The 22,782-nt window shown below is 42.9% G+C and overlaps 2 protein-coding genes across 6 annotated transcripts in view; one reads left to right on the top strand and one right to left on the bottom strand.

Moving 5' to 3' along the window:
- LYG1 (lysozyme g1) overlaps nucleotides 1–22,782 on the top strand; it is an 81,667-nt gene that overhangs the window by 27,286 nt on the left and 31,599 nt on the right. For all 4 annotated transcript variants that reach the window (XM_077296536.1, XM_077296535.1, XM_077296538.1 and 1 more), the window contains 2 exons: nucleotides 16,209–16,234; nucleotides 20,068–20,148. In XM_077296536.1, coding sequence (XP_077152651.1) covers nucleotides 16,228–16,234; nucleotides 20,068–20,148 — 88 coding nt within the window. In that variant the 5' untranslated portion in view covers nucleotides 16,209–16,227. The remainder of the gene's footprint in view (nucleotides 1–16,208; nucleotides 16,235–20,067; nucleotides 20,149–22,782) is intronic.
- MITD1 (microtubule interacting and trafficking domain containing 1) overlaps nucleotides 10,317–22,782 on the bottom strand; it is a 106,353-nt gene continuing 93,887 nt past the window's right edge. For both annotated transcript variants that reach the window (XM_077296530.1, XM_077296534.1), the window contains exon 7: nucleotides 10,317–10,457. In XM_077296530.1, coding sequence (XP_077152645.1) covers nucleotides 10,332–10,457 — 126 coding nt within the window. In that variant the 3' untranslated portion in view covers nucleotides 10,317–10,331. The remainder of the gene's footprint in view (nucleotides 10,458–22,782) is intronic.

The raw sequence follows: 22,782 nt of genomic DNA, 5'->3' as shown, positions 1-22,782 counted from the left end.
TTGGAAGGCGAGTATATGTTTATTTTTTATTTTAAGTCTTTTTTAACCACGCATATAGCGCCCACATTGCTATATACTATGTGGGCTGTGTTACATACTGCGTGGGCTCTGTTATACGGTAGCTGTGCAATATACTATGTGGCTGTGTCGGTTCTGTTATATACTACGTCGACTGTGCAATATACTGCGTAGCTATGCAATATACTACATGCCTCTACAATATACTACGTGGCTATGTTATATACTATGTGGCTCTGCTATATACTATGTCGCTGACCAATACACTACATAGCTGTGCAATACACTACGTAGCTGTAAAATACACTACGTGACTGTGTTATATACTACGTGGCTGTGCAATATACTACGTGGCTCTACAATATACTACGTGGCTATGTTATATGTTATGATCCTTAGTGGTTGAGGATCACAAATACTCCAGCAAGGTGACTAAACATAGGACAAGCTCTAGGGAGGTGGAAAACTGGACTGACCGCAAAACTGAACCTATCCAACCACACTAGAGGCAGCCGGTGAACGTGTCTAAAATCCTAGACGTCTCGAGCCAGCCTGAGGAACTAACTACCCCTAGAGAGAAAGAAAGACCTCTCTTGCCTCCAGAGAAATAATCCCCAAAGATATAGAAGCCCCCAACAGATAATAACGGTGAGGTAAGAGGAAGGCACATACACAGGGGTGAAAGCAGATTCAGCAAAAGAGGCCCACTAATTCTAGATAGCAGAAAATAGAAAAGGGGTCTATGCGGTCAGTAAAAAACCCTTACAAAATATCCACACTGAGATTTCAAGAACCCCCACACCAACTAACGGTGTGAGGGGAGAAACTCAGTCCCCTAGAGCAACCAGCAAGTAAGAAATCACATTTTAACAAGCTGGACAAAAAACATGATGAACGCTGATAATCAGAAACTGAACAAACAAAAACTTAGCTTGTCTTGGAGAGACTGGGAGCAAGGTAGTCACCAGGAATCTGAAGAGCACTGAATACATTGATAGCAGGCAAGGAACTGAGTATCCAGGTGAGCTAAATAGGAAACCAACCAAGGATAACGAACCAGGTGATGAAGCCAACCTGCAGAAAGACAACACTACACAGTACCGCTTGTGACCACTAGAGGGAGCCCAAAAATAGAGTTCACAACAGTACCCCCCCCTTGAGGAGGGGTCACCGAACCCTCATCAAGACCCCCAGGGCGATCAGGACGAGCTGCGTGGAAGGCACAAACCAAATCGGCCGCATGAACATCAGAGGCGACAACCCAGGAATTATCCTCCTGACCATAGCCCTTCCACTTAACCAGATACTGAAGTCTCCGTCTAGAGATACGAGAATCCAAAATCTTCACCACGTACTCCAATTTGCCCTCGACCAGCACCGGAGCAGGAGGCTCAACAGAAGGAACCACAGGTACCACATACCTCCGCAACAAAGACCTATGGAACACATTATGGATGGCAAATGATGCCGGGAGATCCAAACGAAAAGACACCGGGTTAAGGATTTCCAAGATCTTATAAGGACCGATGAAGCGAGGCTTAAACTTAGGAGATGAAACCTTCATAGGAACATACCGAGAAGACAGCCACACCAAATCCCCAACACGAAGTTGGGGACCCACACCGCGGCGGCGGTTGGCAAAGCGCTGAGCCCTCTCCTGTGACAATTTCAGATTGTCCACCACATGGCTCCAAATCTGCTGTAACCTATCCACCACAGAATCCACCCCAGGACAGTCAGAAGACTCAACCTGACCCGAGGAAAAACGAGGATGGAAACCAGAATTGCAGAAAAAAGGCGAAACCAAGGTAGCAGAACTAGCCCGATTATTAAGGGCAAACTCGGCCAATGGCAAAAAAGTCACCCAATCATCCTGATCAGCAGAAACAAAACATCTCAAATAAGTCTCCAACGTCTGATTAGTTCGCTCGGTTTGGCCATTAGTCTGAGGATGGAAGGCCGACGAAAAAGACAAATCAATGCCCATCTTAGCACAAAAAGTTCGCCAAAACCTGGACACAAACTGGGATCCTCTATCAGACACAATATTTTCAGGAATGCCGTGCAAGCGAACCACATTCTGAAAAAATAGAGGAACCAAATCGGAGGAGGAAGGCAGCTTAGGCAAGGGCACCAAATGGACCATCTTGGAAAAACGATCACACACCACCCAGATGACAGACATTTTCTGAGATACTGGCAGATCCGAAATAAAATCCATGGAAATGTGCGTCCAAGGCCTTTTCGGGACAGGCAAAGGCAAAAGCAAACCGCTGGCACGAGAACAGCAAGGCTTAGCCCGAGCACAAATCCCACAAGACTGCACAAAGGAACGCACATCCCGCGACAAGGAAGGCCACCAGAAGGACCTAGCCACCAAATCTCTGGTACCAAAAATCCCAGGATGACCCGCCAAAACCGAAGAATGAACCTCGGAAATAACTCTGCTGGTCCATCTATCCGGGACAAACAGTCTCTCTGGTGGACAACGGTCAGGTCTATCCGCCTGAAATTTCTGCAGCACTCGTCGCAAATCTGGAGAAATGGCAGACAAAATCACTCCCTCTCTGAGAATACCAGCCGGCTCAGAAACTACCGGAGAGTCAGGCACAAAACTCCTAGAAAGTGCATCAGCTTTCACGTTCTTCGAACCAGGCAGGTATGAGACCACGAAGTTGAAACGGGAGAAAAACAACGACCAACGAAACTGTCTAGGATTCAGGCGCTTGGCAGACTCGAGGTAAATCAGATTTTTGTGATCAGTCAGGACCACCACACGATGTTTAGCTCCTTCGAGCCAATGTCTCCACTCCTCAAATGCCCACTTCATAGCCAACAACTCCCGATTACCAACATCATAATTTCGCTCGGCAGGGGAAAACTTTCTTGAAAAGAAAGCACACGGCTTCATCACAGAGCCCTCAGAGCTTCTCTGCGACAAAACAGCCCCTGCTCCAATCTCGGAAGCATCAACCTCGACCTGGAAGGGGAGAGAGACATCTGGCTGACATAAGACTGGAGCTGAAGAAAACCGGTGCTTAAGCTCCCGAAAGGCCTCCACGGCCGCAGGAGACCAATTAGTCACATCAGAGCCCTTCTTGGTCAAATCCGTCAAAGGTTTAACCACACTAGAAAAATTAGCGATGAAACGACGGTAAAAATTAGCAAAACCCAAGAACTTCTGAAGACTCTTAACAGACGTGGGCTGAGTCCAGTCATGAATAGCCTGGACCTTGACTGGGTCCATCTCCACAGTAGAAGGAGAAAAAATAAAACCCAAAAAGGAGACCTTCTGTACTCCGAAGAGGCATTTTGAGCCCTTCACAAATAAAGCATTAGCACGCAGGACCTGAAACACCATCCTGACCTGCTTCACATGGGACTCCCAATCATCAGAAAAAAACAAAATGTCATCCAGATAAACAATCATAAATTTATCCAGATATTCTCGGAAAATGTCATGCATGAAGGACTGAAACACAGAAGGAGCATTAGAGAGTCCAAAAGGCATCACCAAGTACTCAAAATGGCCCTCGGGCGTATTAAATGCTGCTTTCCATTCATCTCCCTGCTTAATGCGCACAAGATTATACGCACCACGGAGATCTATCTTGGTGAACCAACTGGCACCCTTAATCCGAGCAAACAAATCAGACAATAGTGGCAAAGGATACTGAAATTTGACTGTGATTTTATTCAGAAGGCGATAATCTATACACGGTCTCAAAGAACCGTCCTTCTTGGCCACAAAAAAGAATCCTGCACCAAGAGGGGAAGAGGATGGGCGAATATGTCCCTTCTCCAAAGACTCCTTTATATAACTCCGCATCGCGTCATGCTCTGGTATAGACAAATTAAAAAGTCGTCCCTTAGGGAATTTACTACCAGGAATTAAATTTATAGCACAGTCACAATCCCTATGAGGGGGCAGGACACTGGACCTGGGCTCATCAAATACATCCTGGTAGTCAGACAAAAACTCAGGGACCACAGAAGGAGTGGAAGAAGCAATAGACACCAATGGAGTATCGCCATGAATTCCCTGACAACCCCAACTAGACACAGACATAGCTTTCCAATCTAAAACTGGATTATGAGCCTGCAGCCATGGCAGACCCAAAACGACAACATCATGTAAATTATGCAGAACAAGAAAGCGAATCACCTCCTGATGAACGGGAGTCATGCACATGGTCATTTGCGTCCAATACTGAGGTTTATTCTCAGCCAATGGCGTAGCATCAATTCCCCTCAGAGGAATAGGAAATTCCAAAGGCTCCAGGACAAAACCACAGCGCCTGGCAAATGACAAATCCATCAGATTCAGGGCAGCACCCGAATCCACAAAGGCCATAACCGAGTAGGACGACAAAGAACAAATCAAAGTAACAGACAAAATTAATTTAGGCTGTATAGTACCAATGGTGACAGGTTTAGCAACCTTTTTTAAGCGTTTAGAGCATGCTGAGATAACATGAGCAGAATCACCACAGTAAAAGCACAACCCATTTTGACGTCTATGACTTTGTCGCTCAATTCTGGTCAGAGTTCGATCACATTGCATAGACTCAGGTCCCTGTTCAGAAAATACCGCCAAAGGATGAGCAGATTTGCGCTCTCGCAAACGCCGATCAACCTGAATGGCTAAAGCCATAGAATCACTCAGACTTGTAGGGGTGGGAAACCCCACCATAACATCCTTAATGGCTTCAGAAAGACCTTCTCTGAAATTTGCAGCCAGGGCACACTCATTCCATTGAGTAAGCACTGACCATTTCCGAAATTTTTGACAATACACCTCTGCTTCATCCTGCCCTTGAGAGAGGGCCAGCAACACTTTTTCTGCCTGATTCTCAAGATTAGGCTCCTCATAAAGCAATCCAAGAGCCAGAAAAAACGCATCCACATTAAGCAATGCAGGATCTCCTGGCGCCAGAGAGAAAACCCAATCCTGCGGGTCGCCACGCAACAAGGAGATAACAATTTTTACTTGCTGAGCGGAATCACCAGAGGAACGAGGTCTCAGAGATAGAAATAACTTACAATTATTCTTAAAATTCTGAAACCTAGATCTATCTCCAGAAAACAACTCAGGAATGGGTATCTTAGGTTCTGACATAGGGCTATGAATAACAAAATCCTGAATACTTTGCACCCGTGCAGCAAGATGATCCACACTAGAAGTCAGAGTCTGAACATCCATGTCTGCAGCTGAGCTCAAAACCACTCAGAGTTCAAGGGGATGAAAGAAGCTAGACAGACTGCAGCACAAAAAAAAAAAAAAAAAAATGTACTCAGGTCTTCTTTTAATCCCACTTCTGCGATGCATAAAACACTTTTTGGCCTGCTATACTGTTATGATCCTTAGTGGTTGAGGATCACAAATACTCCAGCAAGGTGACTAAACATAGGACAAGCTCTAGGGAGGTGGAAAACTGGACTGACCGCAAAACTGAACCTATCCAACCACACTAGAGGCAGCCGGTGAACTTGTCTAAAATCCTAGACGTCTCGAGCCAGCCTGAGGAACTAACTACCCCTAGAGAGAAAGAAAGACCTCTCTTGCCTCCAGAGAAATAATCCCCAAAGATATAGAAGCCCCCAACAGATAATAACGGTGAGGTAAGAGGAAGGCACATACACAGGGGTGAAAGCAGATTCAGCAAAAGAGGCCCACTAATTCTAGATAGCAGAAAATAGAAAAGGGGTCTATGCGGTCAGTAAAAAACCCTTACAAAATATCCACACTGAGATTTCAAGAACCCCCACACCAACTAACGGTGTGAGGGGAGAAACTCAGTCCCCTAGAGCAACCAGCAAGTAAGAAATCACATTTTAACAAGCTGGACAAAAAACATGATGAACGCTGATAATCAGAAACTGAACAAACAAAAACTTAGCTTGTCTTGGAGAGACTGGGAGCAAGGTAGTCACCAGGAATCTGAAGAGCACTGAATACATTGATAGCAGGCAAGGAACTGAGTATCCAGGTGAGCTAAATAGGAAACCAACCAAGGATAACGAACCAGGTGATGAAGCCAACCTGCAGAAAGACAACACTACACAGTACCGCTTGTGACCACTAGAGGGAGCCCAAAAATAGAGTTCACAACAGTTATATACTTCGTGGCTTTGCTATATACTACGTGGCTATGTTATATACTACGTGGCTCTGCTACATACTATGTGGCTGACCAATATACTACATACCTGTGCAATACACTACGTGGCTGTGTTATATACTACGTAACTCTGCTATATACTACGTACGCTGTGTTACATACTACGTAGCTCTGTTATATACTACGTAGCTATGTTATATACTACGTCACTGTGCAATATAGTACATAGCCTGGGCTATATACTACCTACATATTCTAGAATATCCGATACGTTCGAATCGGGCCACCATCTAGTATATATATAGTTGTCTAAGGGGTACTTCCGTCTGTCTGTCTGTCTGTCTGTCCCGGAAATCACGCGTCGCTGATTGGTTGAGGCCGCCAAGCCGTGACCAATCAGCGACGGGCACAGCCCGGCCGAGAAATAGTCCCTCCCTAGTTCCATCCAGTCAGTGCCCGGCGCCCGCTCCATACTCCCCTCCAGTCAGCGCTCACACAGGGTTAATGGCAGCGTTAATGGACCGCGTTATGCCGCGGTATAACGCACTCCGTTAACGCTGCTATTAACCCTGTGTGACCAACTTTTTACTATTGATGCGGCCTATGCAGCATCAATAGTAAAATCTAATGTTAAAAATAATAAAAAAAAACCAAAAAACCTGCTATTCTTACCTTTCGTTGGCCGCCGATGCGCGCGCGGCTGCCGCCAGCTTCCGTTCCCAGAGATGCATTGCGAAATTACCCAGATGACTTAGCAGTCTCGTGAGACCGCTAAGTCATCTGGGTAATTTCGCAATGCATCTCTGGGAACGGAAGCTGGTGGCAGCAGCTCACGCATCGGGACAGCTTCGCTGGATGACGGAGGGTGAGTATATAACTATTTTTTTTTTTTTTTTTAACAGGGATATGGTGCCCACACTGCTATATACTACGTGGGCTGTGTTATATACTGCGTGGCTGCTATATAGTACGTGGGCAGTGTTATATACTGCGTGGGCGGTGCTATATATTATTTGGGCTGTGTTATATATTGCGTGGGCTGTGTTATATACTGCGTGGCTGCTATATACTACTTGGGCTGTGTTATATACTGCGTGGGCTGTGTTATATACTACGTGGGCTCTTATATACTGCGTGGGCTGTGTTATATACTGCGTGACCAGTGTTATATACTGCGTGGCCAGTGTTATATACTGCGTGGCCAGTGTTATATACTGCGTGGCCTGTGCTATACATTACGTGGGCTGTGTTATAAACTACGTGGCTGTGTTATATCCTGCGTGGCTGCTATATACTATGTGGCTCCTATATACTACGTGGCCTGTGCTATATACTATGTGCCTCCTATATACTACGTGGCCTGTGCTATATACTATGTGGCTGCTATATACATACATACATATTCTCACGTGGCGCATCAGTGTGGCACACGTGCGGCAGCCGTGTGCCGCCCGTGTGCCGACTGGGTACCACATGGACCGTGCACGAGACAGCGCTAGAGATAAGCACTGTCCCCTGCATCTGGTGCTGAAGCCGGAATTCATTCCTTCCCCCCAGCAGCGTTCGCTGGAGAGAAGGAATGAAAAATCATTGTTTTTTTATTTTTTGTGCGTTTAAAATAAAGATCCCGGTCACCGTCCGCCTCCCACTCCCTGTGCGCCCGCCCGCTGGAAATCAAATACTCACCCGGGAGGTGGAGCTGCATATTCATCACTGTAATGAGCGGTACCACATGACCGCTCATACAGGAAGAAGCTGCGGCGCTGAGAGGAAGCATCGAGGGAGCCGGGTGAGTATTTGATTTCCAGCGGGCGGGCGCACAGGGGGTGGGAGGCGGGCGGTGACCGGGATCTTTATTTTAAACACACAAAAAATAAAAAAACAATGATTTTTCATTCCTTCTCTCCAGCGAACGCTGCTGGGGGGAAGGAATGAATTCCGGCTTCAGCACCACACGCTGGGGGGACAGCGCTTACTGTAGCGCTGTCTCCTGCATGGCACACGGACGGCACACGGACAGCATCCGTGTGCGGTACGTGTTTTACACGGACCCATTGACTTTAATGGGTCCGTGTGATCCGTGCGCTCCCACGAACACTGACATGGCTCCGTGTTTTTCAAACGGACACACGGTCCGTGAAAACACGCTGACATGTGCAGAGACACATTGATTATAATGTGTCTACGTGAGTCAGTGTCTCCGGTACGTGAGAAAACTGTCACCACACGTACCGGAGCCACTGACGTGTGAAACCGGCCTTAGCTGCAGGGAAGGTTGATAGTACTTTCCTAAAAATTAAATACTTACTAGTGATGAGCGAATCCCTGCATGTGTTGCGGCTGTTGAACAGCCATGAGACATGCTGCCAACGGTGACTCGAACATTGTATTCAAGCATGCCAAAGATACTCTATTAACACGAGCGTCCTCAAATAACTCCTTAGTTATCACACAACAAGAACCAAGTGCCACTGCAAGTAAAAGCAGTAACAGGACCACAACACTGAATCAGTAATGTTGTCATTTCAACCTCATATCTTCATTCAGCAGTAATAAAGTGCTACAGATACCTTTCCTGAAATCCTGTCTGTGATGACTACTAAAAAGTGATTTCTAAACAACCATATCATGCGTCTGGGTTCAAACCCTTCAACCTGTCAGTATTCCGGGTTTTCCAAGTTACCTTGTGAATGATTTTGCCCTTCGTTAAGATGGAGTTTGCTGTTTTTGTCTGCCCTACTTCCTGTTCATTTGTTTAAAACCCGGGTCAGGTGTCAGCCTCTCTGCTGGAGTATTCTGCTTGGTTTCTCCATCAGCTCAGCTGCTTGTCTGCTGTACTTCTACCCGTGGCTCTGGACATTCTCTGCCTATGTAAGTTATGCTCTCAGTCTGTTGGCTTGGGAACTTAACCCTTGGTTCTCTCCTCCGGGTAAGAACTCTGTTTTGGAACTGTGTTTGGGGCTTTGCTGCTGGACTTAGACTGTGTTTGCTACTTAATCCTTATTTACTCCCCCCGGTGGGAGCTACAGGAAATTACACCAGTATAATTCTTTATGTGAACTTGTTTCTGGACTTACACGTGTTTATGCCACAACTGAGATAAACTTGAGAACTTGTTTCTGGACTTACCCGTGTTCATCCCACACCTGGGATTAACCTGAGGACTTGTTTCTGGACTTCCCTGTGTTTACTTCATACCCGGATTTGACTCTTTCTGCACCAGCTGTGTTTGGATCTGCACGTCACCCGTCTCACTCACCTTGCCAAGGACTTTGGCCTAAGAACTCTTCTGTTTTGCTGTATATGTTTAAGGGACTTGTTTCTTTGCGAGTTAGCAGTATATAGTTTGTGTGTTTTTGCTGTGTTACAAATACACTATTTGCACTAAAGTAACCCGTCTCTGGCTGTTCATTGCCCCATGCTACCAGAATCTTAGAGTTCCTACAATAGTATTACACAACCTGTGCTTTGTGGCTGGCTTCTTGGCCTGCTGAGCCACAGCAGATACACCTTTTCCCTGGGTGCTTAGTTTCTGTTATCCTTGCTGCAGTCGTTTTATGGTAACTTGTGATTTTATTTACTTACTTGTCTGCCCTATCACCTTTCAGGTGTGGTTTTATACAACCCCTGGCAAAAATTATGGAATCACCAGCCTTGGAGGATGTTCATTCAGTTGTTTAATTTTGTACAAAAAAAGCTGATCACAGACATGGCATAAAACTAAAGTCGTTTCAAATGGCAACTTTCTGGCTTTAAGAAACACTAAAAGAAATCAAGAACAAAAAATGTGTTAGTCAGTAATGGTTACTTTTTTTTAATCAAGCATAGGATAAAAATAATGGAATCACTCAATTCTGAGGAAAAAAATATGGAATCAACCTGTAAATTTTCATACCCAAAAATAACACCTGCATCAAATTAGATCTGATCGTTAGTCTGCATCTAAAAAGGAGTGATCACACCTTGGAGAGCTGTTGCACCAAGTGGACTGACATGAATCATGGCTCCAACATGAGAGATGTCAATTGAAACAAAGGAGAGGTTATCAAACTCTTAAAAGAGGGTAAATCATCACGCAATGTTGCAAAAGATGTTGGCTGTTCACAGTCAGCTGTGTCTAAAATCTGGACAAAATACAAACAACATGGGAAGGTTGTTAAAGGCAAACATACCGGTAGATCAAGGAAGACCTCAAAGCGTCCAGACCGGAAACTTCAAGCAATATGTCTTCAAAACAGGAAATCCACAACAAAACAAATGAGGAACGAATGGGTGGAAACTGGAGTCAACGTCTGTGACCACACTGTAAGAAACCGCCTAAAGGAAATGGGATTTAAATAAAGAAAAGCTAAACGAAAGCCATCATTAACACCTAAACAGAAAAAAACAAGGTTACAATGGGCTAAGGAAAAGTAATCGTGGACTGTGGATGACTGGATGAAAGTCATATTCAGTGATGAATCGCGAATCTGCATTGGGCAAGGTGATGATGCTGGAACTTTTGTTTGGTGCCGTTCCAATGAGATTTATAAAGATGACTGCCTGAAGAGAACATGCAAATTTCCACAGTCATTGATGATATGGGGCTGCATGTCAGGTAAAGGCACTGGGGAGATGGCTGTCATTACATCTTCAATAAATGTACAAGTTTATGTTGATATTTTGGACACTTTTCTTATCCCATCAATTGAAAGGAAGTTGGGGATGATGAAACAATTTTACAAGATGATAATGCATCCTGCCATAGAGCGAAAACTGTGCAAACATTCCTTGAAAAAAGACACATAAGGTCAATGTCATGGCCTGCAAATAGTCCGGATCTCAATCCAAATGAAAATCTTTGGTGGAAGTTGAAGAAAATGGTCCATGACAAGGCTCCAACCTGCAAAGCTGATCTGGCAACAGCAATCAGAGAAAGTTGGAGCCAGATTGATGAAGAGTACTGTGTGACACTCATTAAGTCCATGCCTCAGGACTGCAAGCTGTTATAAAAGCCAGAGGTGGTGCAACAAAATACTAGTGATGTGTTGGAGTGTTTTATTGTTTGTTTGTTTTTCATGATTCCATAATTTTTTTTTCCATAGAATTGAGTGATTCCATAATATTTCCCTATGCTTGGTTAAAAAAAGTAACCATTACTGACTACCACGTTTTTTTGTTCCTGATTTCTTTTAGTGTTTCTTAAAGCCAGAAAGTTGACATTTGAAATTACTTTAGTTTTGTGCCTTGTCTGTGATCTGCTTTTTTTCTACAAAATTAAACAACTAATGAACATCCTCCAAGGCCGGTGATTCCATAATTTTTGCCAGGGGTTGTATACTTTCCCCCTGCTAGTATTTCCTGATGGTAGTAGTCTCTTTTTGATGTCCACCCATACTTCTGTAGTTTAAGGCTGGTTTCACATTTGCGGTTGTGTCTGCAGCGTTTGTGACGCATACGTCCGCATGCGTCTTGATTTCCTATCTTTAACATTGTAGACACTGGTGCATGCATTTGCATGCGTTCGCCCGCGTTTGCTTACTCATGTGTATTTTCACGGTGTGCGGCTGACGCACAATGTTAGAATTCTTTGGCGTCAAATTTCCACCGCCATATGCATGCTGACGCTTGCGGAAGGAGTGCGTCAAAACAACGCATTCCAGTCTATGGGGATGCATAGGAACGCAAGGACATGCGTTCACTTGCGTTTGCACAAGCCCAGTGGGGGTGGCTTGTGTCAAGGAAATTCTCCTTGAAAACTTTTTTTCATAACAAACGCATGCGCATAAACAACGCAAACGCGTGCAAACGTTGCGGTTTTTATCCATCATGTGTAAGTTGTTGCGGATAAAAATTGCAGAGTTATTATGTGTTTGCATGCACTTTGCCATGCGTTTGCGGTTGCGTACGAAACACTGCGGACTCAACCGCAAATGTGAACCTAGCCTTAGTCAGGCTATGAAGTAACATCTAGGGTTCATCTATTTGCTGTTTTTGTTCTTTACCATGCACTAGTGATGAGCGAGTGGGCTCGTTACTCGAGTTTTCTGAGCATGCTCGGGTGTTCTCTGAGTATCTTGGACATGCTCAGAGATTGTGTCCCCGCAGCTGCATGATTTACAGCTGTTAGACAACCTGAACACATGCAGGGATTGTCTGTTTGTTAGGGAATCCCCACATGTAAATCATGCAGCTGCGGGGACTGAAACATAATCTACGAGCACACCCAAGATACTCCGAGAACACCAGCATGCTTGGAAAACTCGAGTAACGAGCACACTCGCTCATCACTGCTCTGCACCTATTCTGTTTCTTTGGGAAGTAGGCTGCTTATTTTCTAATCTTATGTATTTAATCCCTTTGTATTTCTTGGTTGCTTTACTCACTGTGGGTTCTTTTTTTTTTAGTACACTGTCCATTCTGTAGGTAATTTGCACTCTGCTTTGCCCTACGGTTCTTTAGGAAGTACGTGAAGTGCTCGACGGCCTTTCAGGCAGCATAGGTCCGAGTTCCAATCATCTTGTCTGTGGTTAGGGCCATCTGAGCTCATGCCTGAACCACTAGGGACTGCAGGTCAGGATCTCTAATGTGTGCAGGAAACTGCAGGGTCAGTGGCAGTTTTTAGTGTGTTGCCTATTTTACTGGGTGAGTTGCTACACTATCGCAACATTTTCACCAGTCCATTCCATTATTTCTGTGCTGAGAAGGCATCATGGACACTGTGGATACCCTGTGTGTGCATTTGCTGTCCTTGTCTTTGGAGGTGCAGACCTCAAGAGGCAACAACCGCGTGTGTAATCCACCGCTACGCAGGTTCTACTCCACCTAAAATAGTCTTCTGAACCTTAGGTAAATTTACTGGATTGTTTTGATGAGCACCGAAGTAAGTTTTTCATCTTTTATTCTTCATGTAAGTTGTACTTTTGTCACCGTCCTGCCTCATCCGGAGGAGAGAGTCAATGAGTGAGCATTGTTATGTTGTTGCTTCATGGAGATCCTCAGGCTTGGGCATTTTTTCTACCTGATGATTCTAGAGTGTTTTCCTCAGTTGATTCTTTTTTTTCTCTGATATCAGGCTTATTTATGATGATCCCGATAAAGTTGCTGTTGCTGAACCAATGATCTGTAGGTTTGTCCAGGGAAATCGCAACACTGAGGACTACTGATCTGGGTTCAGTGGAAACTTCCTGTAATGACCCATCTTTCCGCAGTCAATTCTGTCAGGGACTTTCTAGCCGGACAGAAGATATTATTTTTCATGTCACTGGCAGTACGTTTGGACAGACGTCTTAGGGATAAGAACACATTTGTAGGTATTTTAGTGACTTTTCCTGCTCATCCTATTGAGGGAGGAGAACAGATGCATATTGGGGTCTGCAGAGAGTCCAAGGAGGGAATCGAGCTTGAAACATTTGCTCGTTTATGTCTATACTGTGGTCAAATGGGTCATATACTGATTCAGCGTTTCAGATATAATAATGATTTTGTAAAGGTAAAGAGTGAGGAAAAGTTATTAAAAAATTTTAAGGACACTGGGTCTAAAAGTTTGAAGTTATCTTTCATGCATACTATTGCTTGTTTTTTTTTACAAGCGTCTTTAGTTATGAAATCTGGAGTTATAGTTGCCTCTGCATTTGTTGACTCAGCTTCCACCTTAGATCTCATTGACAGTGATTTTACTATTGAGTGTGGGTATCCAGATTCAACTCTTGGTCATAGTATTCAAGTATCTGCAATTCTTCCCTCACTTAGTCATGTTACTTCTAAGGTTGAGAATGTGAGCAGTGGAAGTGTTAGGCCGGAGTCACACTACAGCGAGACTCGGCCGTATCTCTGTGTGTGATCCCGGCCTAACACACAGAATCTATTTCATTCATGGTGTTTCCTTCCTTACCAGTTAAAGTTGTGTTGGGTATGCCCTGGTTGATGAAACACAATCCTACCATCAATTGGGAGACTCGTGAGGTTAAGTCATAGGGGAATTTTTGTGTTTTTTTCCAGTGATTATCTAAAGCCCTGGCATCTATGAGATCTATTCTTCCAGATTTTATTCAGGATTTTGAGGATGTTTTTCTGAGACTGAATGTGAAGTTCTTCCCCTGCATAGGTCTTATGATTGTGCTATCAAATTTATCCCAGGGGTTAAATTGCCTAAATCTCGTCTGTTTAACCTCTCTCTTCCTGAAAGAGATGCCTTGAAAGAGTACATTCAAAAGAGTCACATAATGCCTTCCGTCTCACCATTCACAGTGGTTTTTTTCTTTAAGAAAAAAAAGATGGCGTTTTGCGTCCTTGTTTAGATTTTAGATAGATTAATAAAATTAATCTATGTAATCCATACCCATTACCTCTTATTCCTGATCGGTTTAATCAACTAGCAGGGACGAAGTAGTTTTCTTTACTGGATCTGAGAAGGGCATATAACCTTATATGTATTCGACAAGGTGATGAGTGGAAGACTGCCTTCAATACCCCTGAGGGTAACTTTGAAAATGTGACGATGACATTCAGTTTGACCAATGTGCCAGCAGTGTTTCAGAACTAATAAATTATATTTTTTCTTTTTCGGTGGCTAGATTTGTAGTGATATATTTGAATGATATCTTGATTTGCTCAAGTTTTTGTGAAAAGCAACAGGAGTATGTACGACAGGTGCTTTATATTCTCTGTGACAATCATTTGTTTACCAAGCTATAGAAGTGTCAATTTGAGGTGCAGCAGATTCAGTTTTTGGGTCATTTGTTTTTTGCTAAAGGTTTTCAGATGGATCCATTTAAGGTACTGGCCGTGATTAGCTACAACCTTCTAATCTTAAATTAAACCTGTCATCAGGATTTTGCTAAGTAAACTACAGGCATTGTCAGGTTGGTGCTGCTGCACAGAATAAAATGATACCTGGTTTGAAGAAATCCATCTCGTGGTTCTTGTTTAATCTGTGTTAGAAGTTTTCAGTTAATGAGATGCTCGTGCTCTGGGGCGGGACTGTGGGCGGCTCCTTTTTTTGTTCTCTGGCCTCATCATCATCATTGTGGCTTAAATAACAGGTCACTGAACCTTCAGTGACTTGCCTGCTATTTTAAATCCTGCACTTGCACAGTTAGTATTGTGATCTTTAAAAAAAAAAGAAGTAACACCAGCAAAATGGCACAGGCGGCGAATGCGCAGTAGCATCGCTTGTCGATAGATGCTACTGCGCATAACGCCGCTGCCATTTTGCTGGAGCCAAATATTTTTTGCTGAAGCAAGGCCTGGGTGAATTTTCTTCCTCTGGCTGAGTTCACTCTCGATAGTCGCACCTCTGCTGTACTGCTACTGGTACCTCACCTCTTGTGTTGTGGGGGTTTTCATCCACTTTTTGAAAATGTTTCTGGTTTGCAGTCTCACGGCCTTTCAGGCACCATAAGTCTGAGTTGTCATTATCTAATCTGTGGTTAGGGCTATCTCAGCTCATGTAGGAACCACTAGGGACTGCGGGGTCAGGATCTCTAGCCTATGCAGGCAGCAGCAGGATGAGTGGCAGTTTTTTGAGTGTGTTACCTATTTTACCAAGCGAATTGCTACACTATCATAACAAACAGAAAGTGTCAGCCTATTAAGAGACAGTGGTTTGTATGTAAAGACTTTAGGATTATTTTTGTTTTTTCTGCAATTGTTCTGACTTGAAACATTAACAAGTTATTTTTACCGTAAAATGATTGCTGAAAAAAAGGAAACCCAAAAAACAAAGGCTGAATTGCATTTTTTAATTTGTTAGCTCACCACACTTGGAATTTTTTTCACATGTTACAATGCGTTGTTGCTATTCAAAACTACATACTAATTTTCTCAAAATAAAACAAGCTCTCATATGACTGTCGGTGGAAAAATAGAAAGTTATGGCTCTTGAAAGAGGGTGAGAAAATCTTGCACATGCAAAACAGAATTGCCCATTCAAGAAGGGGTTAAAGTGCCTTAAAATATAACTAAAGATATTGGCCAAGCTATAGATTTACTTTTGGCTGAATAGTCAACACTGTAAATGATTTAGTAGAAAATTTACCTGTTTATTATGGTTGTGGCATACAAAAATAATGTTTGGTCTTCTTTTAGGTCCACAGATAAAACAACAATGGCGTGTAAGTATCTATAGCAAAATATGTAATTTGTGATGTGAAGGGAGAGCTCCTATAAGATTAGCAGCTATACAGGTCCTTCTCAAAAAATTAGCATATAGTGTTAAATTTCATTATTTACCATAATGTAATGATTACAATTAAACTTTCATATATTATAGATTCATTATCCACCAACTGAAATTTGTCAGGTCTTTTATTGTTTTAATACTGATGATTTTGGCCTACAACTCCTGATAACCCAAAAAACCTGTCTCAATAAATTAGCATATCAAGAAAAGGTTCTCTAAACGACCTATTACCCTAATCTTCTGAATCAACTAATCAACTCTAAACACATGCAAAAGATACCTGAGGCTTTTAAAAACTCCCTGCCTGGTTCATTACTCAAAACCCCCATCATGGGTAAGACTAGCGACCTGACAGATGTCAAGAAGGCCATCATTGACACCCTCAAGCAAGAGGGTAAGACCCAGAAAGAAATTTCTCAACAAATAGGCTGTTCCCAGAGTGCTGTATCAAGGCACCTCAATGGTAAGTCTGTTGGAAGGAGACAATGTGGCAGAAAACGCTGTACAACGAGAAGAGGTGACCGGACCCTGAGGAAGATTGTGGAGAAGGACCGATTCCAGACCTTGGGGAACCTGAGGAAGCAGTGGACTGAGTCTGGTGTGGAAACATCCAGAGCCAACGTGCACAGGCGTGTGCAGGAAATGGGCTACAGGTGCCGCATTCCCCAGGTAAAGCCACTTTTGAACCATAAACAGCGGCAGAAGCGCCTGACCTGGGCTACAGAGAAGCAGCACTGGACTGTTGCTAAGTGGTCCCAAGTACTTTTTTCTGATGAAAGCAAATTTTGCATGTCATTCGGAAATCAAGGTGCCAGAGTCTGGAGGAAGACTGGGGAGAAGGAAATGCCAAAATGCCTGAAGTCCAGTGTCAAGTACCCAGTCAGTGATGGTGTGGGGTGCCATGTCAGCTGCTGGTGTTGGTCCACTGTGTTTCATCAAGGGCAGGGTCAATGCAGCTAGCTATCAGGAGATTTTGGAGCACTTCATGCTTCCTGGCACCTGCTCACAGTGCCAAAACCACTGGTAAATGGTTTACTGACCATGGTATTACTGTGCTCAATTGGCCTGCCAACTCTCCTGACCTGAACCCCATAGAGAATCTGTGGGATATTGTGAAGAGAAAGTTGAGAGACGCAAGACCCAACACTCTGGATGAGCTTAAGGCCGCTATTGAAGCATCCTGGGCCTCCATAACATCTCAGCAGTGTCACAGGCTGATTGCCTCCATGCCACGCCGCATTGAAGCAGTCATTTCTGCCAAAGGATTCCCTACCAAGTATTGAGTGCATAACTGAACATTATTATTTGATGTTTTTTTTGTTTGTTATTAAAAAACACTTTTATTTGATTGGACGGTTGAAATATGCTAATTTATTGAGACAGGTTTTTGGGGTTATCAGGAGTTGTATGCCAAAATCATCAGTATTAAAACAATAAAAGACCTGACAAATTTCAGTTGGTGGATAATGAATCTATAATATATGAAAGTTTAATTGTAATCATTACATTATGGTAAATAATGAAATTTAACACTATATGCTAATTTTTTGAGAAGGACCTGTAGTGTTAATTACCATGCCAATAATAATGCTACAGGATATTATGAACAGATCCTCCATGTCAGTGCAATGCCAACGACTGCCCCCATAATTGTCTGCCACTTACAAGCCTTATCCTGGCAGATATGTGAAGCAGCCAGGAGTCACTTCCATGAAGCCTTGCTCATGAGCTCAGTTATCAGCACAGGAAATAGGGCAGCATGGCATTAAATAGATTGTCCGATTCGTAACTTGCCCTGTATAAATATCTATTTTTAATCCCTAACCACTTTTGTAGTTTTCTTTATTTGAAAATTCCTCACTGTAATCCCTATACAGCTATTTTGTTTCCTTTTTTACTTCTTGTGATGTTTCATTTTAGGGCAGTTTCAAAGGGGTCATCATAATGAAGATGGCCCTTAAACCATTTCCAAGCAGCTTCAATCCTCCCTCCTAATAGAGGACAATAGAGGACGTCATCAGGGAGTCGCTTACCACAGCTTCTCTCACTGCTGTCTCCTGAAGATGTCCAAAATCAATCTCGTCGATAGAGGCAGTGAGAAGTGACCACTAGTGATGAGCTAGTGTACTCGTTGCTCAGGTTTTCCTGAGCACGCTCAGGTGATCTCCGAGTATTTATGACTGCTCGGAGATTTAGATTTCATTGCCGCAGCTGAATGATTTACAGCTACTAGCCAGCTTAAATACATGTGGGGATTTCCTAGCAACCAGGCAACCCCCACATGTACTCAGCCTGGCTAATAGCTGTAAATCATTCAGTTAGGGCGATGAAAACGAAATCTCCCGAGTAGTCATAAATACTCGTAGGTCACCCAAGCGTGCTCGGGAAAACCTGAGCAACGAGTACACTAGCTCATCACTAGTGACCACAGCTTCTGTCACTACCACCACACACCTTCTGTAACACAGCTGAGTAATCATCAGAGGGAGGGGACAGAAGATGGATGACTGCCAGCAGTGCCACCCCTCAAAATTCTTTTCAGGGTGGTGACAGAAGCTGTGGAGCGGTGCTGTTTTCACTCACCCTGCTCCTTTCAGCACCCCTTGATATCTCGTTTCAGTGAAAGAGGTGGAGGAGACAGAAGCTGTTTAGCGGCGAATATAGAAGCTGCGGGGCGGTGGTGACAAGCTGGGTTGCCAAATCGAGTTTTTATTTTTTGGGACAGTTTATAAAAATAAAAAAATCATGGGCAGACAATATTTTTTTATAGACACATTTGAAAAAACATTTGAAAAATATAATCAATCATTATGATTAGTGATACATGTCTACAGCTCGTCAGCTGCTATCACTGTATTTTGACTGTAATTATCATTGTTTTAATCTGTATAACGTTCTTCCGTTCCCAAAAAATCTCAGAAACCTTAATTTTTTTTTACGGACAGGGCAAAAAAATGCCCTGTAGATATAAGACTCACCCAGATTTTTATTAGATAACAATCCAGAAATTTGAAGATGTTTCAGTCATACAGAAGACCTTCATCAGTTTATGCCCAGGAGACTATGCTTGATTCAGCATAATTGTGCTAAGGTAAGCATGTGGTATCCACCAGTTTGAAATGAAGAGATATCCTGATGAAGATCTACTGTATAGACCAAAATGTCTTCAAATTTCTGGATTGCTGGTTATTTAATAAAATCTAACTTCTTCATGATATCTGAGTGTCAAGTCTAATATTTACTGTGTTATGGGACAGGATCCTGCTTGATCACCTACTGGCCAAAAGTGATGCGCTCATCCTTTTAATTGACTATCTATTTTTACGGACGGTCCTAGAATTTCTAGACTGTTGGCAACCTTGGTGACAAGTGAGGTGGCGGTTAGAAGCTCTCTCCTGCAAATGATTCAGGACGTCATCAGGCAACAACGGTGAAAGAAGCTAATGTAAATAACCATAGCACCGCACCCTGATGATGTCCTGTTCTAGATGGCTTCATAGAAGCTCTGGAGAAGTGACTGCAGGGCCATCCTCTGATAAAGTCCTGTTTGAGACTTTCCTCAAGCCAAAAGTAACAGGAAGTAAAGGAAGAAGCTGTATATGGAGAATGGTAGGAAATTTTATAACAAAGCTAATTGTAAAAGTGGTTTGATACTCATATAGTGCATTTTATGTATCAGACACCCCCTTTAATCATAAACAGAAGGATGTAGCTAATACATTTGGATAAATGACTTGAAGAATTTTAATGTTGATTTCTTCACAGCTAAATATGGTAATCTTGACAATATTTCTACTACTGGTGCCTCTGTTACAACTGGCAAACAAGATGGAGAAAACATTGCTGGTAAGTGATTCATGGGCTACACTAAGTAATTTTAGGAGAATAAGGTATTAAAAAATGGGTAAGTGTTCTCTATTATCTCACAAAATATTGAATAACAAATATGTGAAAATCATGTTCTCTTTTTGGTTCTGGTAGATGTTTTTAAGAGTGGGATGACACATATTTGATGGGAAAGCAAAATGTATGTATTTTGGATAAATGTTGTTAAGATAGTATATGAGCAAGTGTAGAACAATTTATGGCTGGAATCGGCCCACCTCCCTGTTAGCAATACATAACTGTAATTAATAGCATAAGTACTATTATTTGGTAAAGGGCCAAAATGTGTATAGTAGTGCAACACCGATGATCCTCTGCATCAAAGGGAACCCACATATTGGAGTTGGACAATAATTAATTTTCTGTGCAAAAGTAACAATGTTCTTGGCAAGTGTGTCCTCTAAGAATATAAGAACCATTGCCACTGCTATGGGGCATCCAGAAGAGAAAACTGAGAAGAGGCAAATGTCTGTTTTCTTTGTCGTGCCCTTCACCACATCTATAAATGTGAACCTATACTTGCCAATGTGACTTTTCTAGGGAAGTCCTTCGAACTAGATACAGAATGGGAGGGTGCTTAGCAAAATCACATCGAAAAGTGGGTGACTGTGGTTTGGGACACTGACGAGCAATCTTTAGGGCAAGCTTAAATATCCAGAATTACTTTAACAACAACACAAAAAAGGAAATAAACAAAACACAGAAACATCTAATCACATAGTTAATGGTAAGAATTACTTTTTCTGTAATGGACCAATCTATGCCACCACTAAATAAGTACCTAATGTAACCAATAATAACAACATGCAGTGGTCATATACAGTGGGGAAAAAAGTATTTAGTCAGCCACCAATTGTGCAAGTTCTCCCACTTAAAAAGGTGAGAGAGGCCTGTAATTGACATCATAGGAAGACCACAACTATGAGAGTCAAAATGAGAAAACAAATCCAGAAAATTACCTTGTCTGATTTGGCAAGATTTATTTAGCAAATTATGGAGGAAAATAAGTATTTGGACATTCACAAAAGTTCATTTCAACACGTGGGCAGCACGGACTTTAAACTCCCTCCAAAGGTTTTCTATGGGATTGAGATCTGGAGACTGGCTAGGCCACTCCAGGACCTTCATATGCTTCTTACGAAGCCACTCCTTCATTGTTCTGGTGATGTGCTTGGGATCATTATCATACTGAAAGACCCATCCACGTTTCATCTTTAATGCCCTTGCTGATGGAAAGAGGTTTGCACTTAAAATCTCACTATACATGGCCCCATTCATTCTTTCATGTACACGGATCAGTCATCCTGGTCCATTTGCAGAGAAACAGCCCCAAAGCATGATGTTGCCACCCCATGTTTCACAGTAGGTATGGTGTTCTTTAGATGCAACTCGGCATTCTGTCTCCTCCAAGCACGACTAGTTTTTTTTCTACCAAACAGTTCTACTTTGGTTTCATCAGACCATATGACATTCTCTCAATACTCTTCTGGATAATCCAAATGCTCTCTAGCAGACTTCAGACATGCCCGGGCAGCACTGGCTTAAGCAGGGGAACACGTCTGGCACTGCAGGATCTGAGTCCCTGGTGGCGTAGTGTGTTACTGATGGTAACCTTTTTTTATGGTGGTCCCAGCTCATTAACTAGGTCCCCCATGTGGTTCTGGGATTTTTGCTCACCGTTCTTGTGATCATTTTGACCCCACGGGGTGAAATCTTGCGTGGAGCCCCAACTCGAGGGAGTTTTAGTGGTCTTGTATGTCTTCCATTTTCTTATTATTGCTCCCACAGTTGATTTCATCACACCAAGTTGCTTGCCTATTGCAGATTCAGTCTTCCGAGCCTGTGCAGGGCTACAGTTTTGTTGCTGGTGTCCTTCAACAGCTCTTTGTCTTCACCATAGTGGATTTTGGAGTGACTGTTTGAGGTTGTGGACAGGTGTCTTTTTTGCTGATAACAAGTTCAAACAGGTGCCTTTACTTTACTACATGTAATGAGTGGAGGACAGAGGAGCCTCTTAAAGAAGAAGTTACAGGTCTTTGAGAGCCAGAAATCTTGCATTTTTTAGGTGACCAAATACCGTATATACTCGAGTATAAGCCGACCCGAGTATAAGCCGAGACCCCTAATTTTGCCACAAAAAACTGGGAAAACTTAATGACTCGAGTATAAGCCTAGGGTGGAAAATGCAGCAGCTACCAGTAAATGTAAAAAATACAAAAAGATGCCAATAAAAGTAAAATTAATTAAGACATCAGTAGGTTAAGTGTTTTGGAATACCCATATTGAATCAGGAGCCCAATATAATGCTCCATAAAGTTTATGATGGGCCCCATAAGATGCTCCATATTAAAATATGTCCCATATAATGCTGCACAAATGCGGATTATGGCCCCATAAGATGCTCCATAAAGATATTTGCCCCATATAAAGCTCCACAAACGTTGATTATGGCCCCATAAGATACTCCATACAGACATTTGCCCCATATAATGCTGCACAAATGCTGATTATGGCCCCATAAAATGCTCTATAAAGATATTTGCCCCAGGTAATGCTCCACAAACGTTGCTTATGGCCCCATAAGATGCTCTATAT

The sequence above is a fragment of the Ranitomeya variabilis genome, chromosome 3 (assembly GCF_051348905.1).
Source record: "Ranitomeya variabilis isolate aRanVar5 chromosome 3, aRanVar5.hap1, whole genome shotgun sequence".
Classification (NCBI taxonomy): domain Eukaryota; kingdom Metazoa; phylum Chordata; class Amphibia; order Anura; family Dendrobatidae; genus Ranitomeya; species Ranitomeya variabilis.
The sequence above is the reverse complement of the archived record's forward strand: the minus strand, read 5'-3'. Positions and strand labels throughout refer to the sequence as shown.